Here is a 6000-nt window from a genome sequence, read left to right as displayed (position 1 = left end):
AGGGCCCCTCGGCTCTCCCAGCTGCTGAACCCGGCCCAGCTTGGACAGGATGGAGCCTCCGCATCCTCTCAGACAGTCTGTTTGTCTGGTGGAAGCTGGGCCAAGCTCTAAAGCCAGCTGGGGGTGGGAATGGGCCCTGAGAAGGCGTCTGCCCTGGCTCCCTCCAGCACAGCCTGCAGGGTCTGGGCAGCATCTCAGGCGGCAGATGGGAAGGGGGTTGCCACGGAGGCCTCGGGCAGATGCGGGGAGAAGCAGAGTGTTAGGGGAGCTCCAACCTTCCTCCTCTCTGCTGAGTATCACCAACAGCTCAGCAGGAGGAAGCAGGGCCCCAAGGGGATGATGTCCTAGCCCTTCGCTCTCCCCCTGCCTCCAAACCCCAACCAGCAAACCAAGACAGTTGCCTTTCTTAGAAAAACCTCTAAAGAAAGAGACCTCTGGTCAGCCTTCTCTCTTTCCCCTCGCCTCACATTCTGTACGTGACGTGAGGCAGAATTGGGATTCTGGTCACCCTGAGGAGTGGCAGGTGTGGATGGGCCTGGGTTCCCACCCAGTATGACTGTTTAGCAGCTGCCCGACTTGGGAGAGTCTGTTGAGCCTGGAGCCTCACTTCCCGCAAGAAGTGAGAGGGAAGAGTGATGACAGCAAGAGAGGTTTGGGAATGACAGCCCTGAGTTCGAATCCCAGCCCTGCTGCCTCCGCTCTTGGAGGCCAGTTTTCAAAGCCGGCCAAACACTGCTACGAGGGCTAACAACGTGGGCTGGCCCGGACGCACCTCTGCCCGGCCGTGGAAGGTGCTCCACGAAGGTCAGCTCCTCCCCTGCACAGGCCCAGGACAGCAGGGCACGATGCCCAGCAGCAGACTCACCTGGCAGGAGGAAGGTGGTCCTGGTGGCAATGTTGATCTCCTGCAGGTGCTCCAGCGTCTCGGTGTGGAAGAGGCGGATGGAGGAGCCGGACGAGAAGGCCATCCAGACGCCGCTGCCGGCCTTCACCATGTGCGTCACGCTCACGGTCTCATCCTGGTGCGCCTCGAAGCTTTGCTGTGGCACAGACAGCAGGGTGTCGGTGCTGGGCTGGGCCCTCCAGCTGAGCCTCAGGGGGCCAAGCTAATCTAGCCTCGGCCTGAACCAGACTCAGGGCCAGAAGCGAACCTCAGGAGCCCGGCAGTGGTGTGCCGATGATAAATGTTTAACAACGGGTAGGGAATGCCGGTTTGTCATGTCGGCCGATCCCCGTGGTATAAAAACTTCTAATGTGGCCCATCACAAGCTTCCCACATGACACAAGGAGCTAGGAAAATGGTAACGCACACAGTCAGCTCTCAGGAGTTGACACACCAGGCTCTGGCAAGCCCCTGTGACACAAGGGAAAGTCAGGGCCAAAGTCAATGCAAGAGGAGGTGGCAGCCTATGTACGTTATCGGGAGTTACAAATGCAACAAAACAACGATCAGGGAAGGGAGGTGGGTAGTGTGAGTCAAATCCTAACCTTTTACAGCAGGGATGCAACACATAATGTTCAAAATTTGATAAACCAAGAAACAGTAGGGAGTTGGGTTCAAGATGGTGGATCCTGAACTCACCTCCTCCCACAGACACGACAATCTACAACTACTCATGGAATAACTCCCCCTGAAAGGGACCTGAACGAACAGAGCCTCCACAACAAATGATAAAAGGACACCATTGAGACGAGATGAGAGGCAGAGACACAGACTGCCCAGGGAGAAAGCCCCGCCATGGCACATCACAATCGGGAAGGATAACAAAGGTACAGAACTCCCCTGAGGAATGAGGAATTCGAGCTCCACCTCAGGCACCCCAACCCTTAGATCTTGCCCAGGAGAGATGAGCCCCCAAAACACCAGGTTTTGAAAATCAATGGGGATTACATTCAGGAAAACTAGAAAACTGAAGGGAACAGAAAACTCACTCTTAAGGGGCTTGCACACACTCACTCGAACTGGAAACCAGTCAAAAACACCAATGTGAAAAAAAGCATACATCTCTGATAAAGAAGATCCATTTACTAACAACCTTAAAGGGTCTGTCAGAGTGGCAGAAAACATCAGGGGCTCTCCCCATGGACTGAGGTTGGAGCCACTGGTAGGACCATCTCAGTCTACCTTCCTAACACTGGTACTGGTGGGCACCATTTTGGATTCTCCCTGTAACCTGATCGTGCCAGTGAGTGTATTCCACTGAGAGTCTTGTCCACCAGTGTACCCCAGCAGCCGTGGACATGCCCCCAGCCAGGCCAGGAGCCAGTGTGCCACAGCCACAGCCCCATCACAACAGGGGGGCACACACAGCCCACAAGGGGGACACCCCTTGAGCATATGGCTCTGGTGACCAAAGAGACTGCACTTCTGGGCCCCACAGGTCATCCCCTGTATAAAGCCACCCATTTAAGACTGGGAGAGGTTGGTGACTCACCGAACACATAGAAACAAACACAGAGTAGGGCAAAATGAAGAGACAGAGGAATATGTTCCAAATTAAAAAACAAGACAAAACCTTAAAAAAAAGAATTAAATGAAACAGAGATAAGCAAACTACCTGATAAAGAGTTCAAAGTGATGGTCATAAAGATGCTCCCCAAATTCGGGAGAAGAATGGATGAACACAGTATGAACATCAACAAAGAGAGAGAAAATATAGGAAAATACCAAACGGAAGTTATAACTGAACTGAAAAATACACTAGAGGGGTCCAATGGCAGACTGGATGAAGTAGAACAAATCAGTGTGCTGGAAAATAAAGCAATGAAAAACACCCACACAGTGCAGCAAAATGAAAAAAGAATTAAGAAAAGTGAAGACATCTGAAGAGACTTTTGGAACAACATCGAGTGAAATGACATTTGTGTTATAGGGATCCCAGAAGGAGAAGAGAGAGAGAAAGGGCCAGAAAAGAAGAAATAATGACTGAAAACATCCCTAATTTGGGGAAGGAATCAGACACCTGGGTCCACAACACCCAGAGTTCTAAGCAAGATGAACCCAAAGAAATCCACACCAAGACATGTTGTAATTAAGATGGTAAAAGTTAAGGATAAAGAGAGAATCCAAAAAGGAGCAAGAGAAAAACTTGTTATGTACAAGGGAAACCCCACAAAGCTATCAGCAGATTTCTCAGCAGAAACTTTCCAGGCCAAAAAGGAGCAGCATGACACATTTAAAGTGCTGAGAGGAAAAATCTTCCAACCAAGGTTATCATTCAGAACTGAAGGAGAGATTAAGAGCTTTCCAGATAAGCAAAAGCTAAAGGAGTTCATCACCACCAAACCAGCCCTACCAGAAATGTGAAAGGGCCTCCTTTAAGCTTAAAAGAAATGGCACTAATTACTAGTACAAAAACATACGAAAGTAAAAATCTCACTGGAAAAAGTAGATGTATAATAGCAAAGATAGTGAATCAATCCTTACAAAGCAACTGTAAAGATGAAAAGACATAACTGGTAAAATTAACTAAAATCAGAATAATTAGTTAAGGGAAGCACAAAATTAAAAAATGCACAATGTGTCATCAAAAATATAAAACATCAGGGGTGAGAAGTAAAAAAGTAAAGCTTTAGAACGTATTTAAAATTACATTGCTATCAACTTAAAACAGACCGCTGTTGTCATAGGAGATTTTACGTGAACCTCAAGGTAACCACAAGGAAATACACAAAAGAAAATGAGAAAGGGATCTAAACCTAACAGGAGAAAGCCATCAAACCACAGGGAAGAGAGCAAGAGAAGAAAGGAACAGAGAGCAGCTACAAAAACAGCCAGAACGCAATTAACAAAATGGCAACAAGTATACCCTCATCGACAATTACTTTATATGGAAATGGACTAAATGCTCCAATCAAAAGCCACAGAGTGGCTACATGGATAAACAGCAAGACCCATCTATACACCGCCTACGAAAAACTAATGTCGAAGTAAGGACACCCACAGGCTGAAAGTGAATGGAAATGAAAAGAAAGCTGGTGTAGCGATACTTACAAGTACAAAATAGACTTGCAGACAAAGACTGTAATAGAAGGCAAACAGGAGCACTACACAGTGATAAAGAGATTAATCCAGAAGATATAACTTTTACTAATACATGTGCATCCAACAGGGAGCACGAAAATATATAAAACATATCTTAACACACCTAAAGGGAGAAACTGACAGCAGTGCAATACTAGTAGAAGACTTTAATACCCCACTTTCATCAATGGATAGATCATCCAGACAACAACAAAGAATAAGGAAACATCGGCCTTAAATGACACATTAGACCAGATGGACTCAACAGATATTTATAGAACATTCCACCCAAAAGCGGCAGAAAACACATTCTTCTCAAGGACACATGGAACATTCTCCAGGATAGATCACCTGCTGGGCACAAAAGAAGTCTCTACAAATTCGAGAAAACCAACATTTTATCAAGCATCTTTTCCAACCACAATGGTATGAAACCACAAATTAATTACAAGAAGAAAATGAGAAAAACCACCAAAATAGGAAGATTAAAAAACATGCTACGGAAAAACCAATGGGTCGAAAAAGAAATCAAAGAAGAAATACAAAACAATACCTGGAGATAAATGAGAACAAAAATACAACACATCGAAATCTGGGTGGGGGCGCAGTAGAGGTGGTTCTAAGAGGGAAGTCTGTAGCGATGCAGGCTGATCTCAAGAAACAGGAAAAATCTCAAACAAACAATATAACTTTACACCTAAAGGAACTACGGGGAAAAAAAGAAACAAACAAACCTCAAAATTAGTAGATGGAAGAAAATATTAGATTGGAACAGAAATAAGTGAAATGGGGACTAAAAAGACAATATACAAGATCAATGAGACTAAGAGCCGGTTCTTTAAAAAAGTAAACCAAATTGACAAAGCCTTAGCCAGACTAACCAAGAAAAAAAGAGAGAGGACTCAAATAAATAAAATCAGAAATGAGAGGGGAGATGTGGGGCTCATACCACAGAAACACGAAGGATCATCAGGGTCTTTTTTTTTTTTTAAGATTTTATTTATTTTTTAGAGAGCGAGCGAGAGAGAAACAGCATGAGAGGGGAGAGGGTCAGAGGGAGAAGCAGGCTCCCCGCTGAGCCGGGAGCCCGATGTGGGACTCGATCCCAGGACCCTGGGATCATGACCTAAGCCGAAGGCAGACGCTTAACCATCTGAGCCACCCAGGCGCCCCATCAGGGTCTTCTATGAACAACGATATGCCAGCACCCTGAACAACCCGGAAAAAAAAACAGGTTTCCTATCCTAGAAAAAAAAATGGATATTCCTAGAAACATATAAATTTCCAAGATTGAATACTGAAGAAAGAGAAAATCTGAACAGAATGATTACTAGAGCAAGGAGATTTTAACAGCAATCAGAAACCTCCCAACAAACAAAAGGCCAGAACAAGGCAGCTTCACTGGTGAATTCTACCAACACTCAAAGAAGATTTAATACCTGCCTTTCTCAAACTCTTCCCAAAAATTGAAGGGAGGGGAAGTTTTCAAACATATTTTATAAAGCCAGCGTCACCCCTGACACCCAAACCAGCCCTGATACCAATTACAGGCCAGTAACATAGATGCAAAAATCCTCAACAAAATATCGGCAAACTGAACCCAACAATATATTAAAGGGGTCATACACCATGACCAAGTGGGATTTACTCCAGGGATACAAGGATGTTCGACATCTGCCAATCAATGTGATAAAGCACATTAACAAAATGAAAGACAAAAACCATATGATCACTTCAATAGATGCAGAAAAAGCATTTGACAAAATTCAATATCCATTTGTGATGTTGAAAAACTCTCAAAACAAAGTGGGTATAAAGGGAATGTACCTCAACATAATAAAGGCTGTATGTATGACAATCCTACAGTGAATATCATCCTCAACAGTAAAAAGCTAAAAGCTTTTCCTGTAAGAACAGGAACAAGACAAGGATGCCCACTCTCGCCACTTTTATTCAACATAGTACTGGAAGTCCTA

The 6000-nt window shown here is 45.1% G+C and overlaps 1 protein-coding gene across 9 annotated transcripts in view; it reads right to left on the bottom strand.

Moving 5' to 3' along the window:
• ARHGEF10L (Rho guanine nucleotide exchange factor 10 like) overlaps nucleotides 1-6000 on the bottom strand; it is a 160344-nt gene that overhangs the window by 8142 nt on the left and 146202 nt on the right. For all 9 annotated transcript variants that reach the window (XR_014144693.1, XM_081817586.1, XM_081817583.1 and 6 more), the window contains one exon: nucleotides 866-1040. Coding sequence is in view for 8 of the 9 variants with exons in the window: in XM_081817586.1 (XP_081673712.1) it covers nucleotides 866-1040 (175 nt within the window). In the remaining variant the exon portion in view is untranslated. The remainder of the gene's footprint in view (nucleotides 1-865; nucleotides 1041-6000) is intronic.

This window comes from Leptonychotes weddellii, chromosome 4, assembly GCF_054177405.1.
Source record: "Leptonychotes weddellii isolate Sample4059 chromosome 4, ASM5417740v2, whole genome shotgun sequence".
Classification (NCBI taxonomy): domain Eukaryota; kingdom Metazoa; phylum Chordata; class Mammalia; order Carnivora; family Phocidae; genus Leptonychotes; species Leptonychotes weddellii.
Note: the sequence above shows the minus strand (reverse complement) of the source record. Positions and strands in the feature narration are given on the sequence as shown.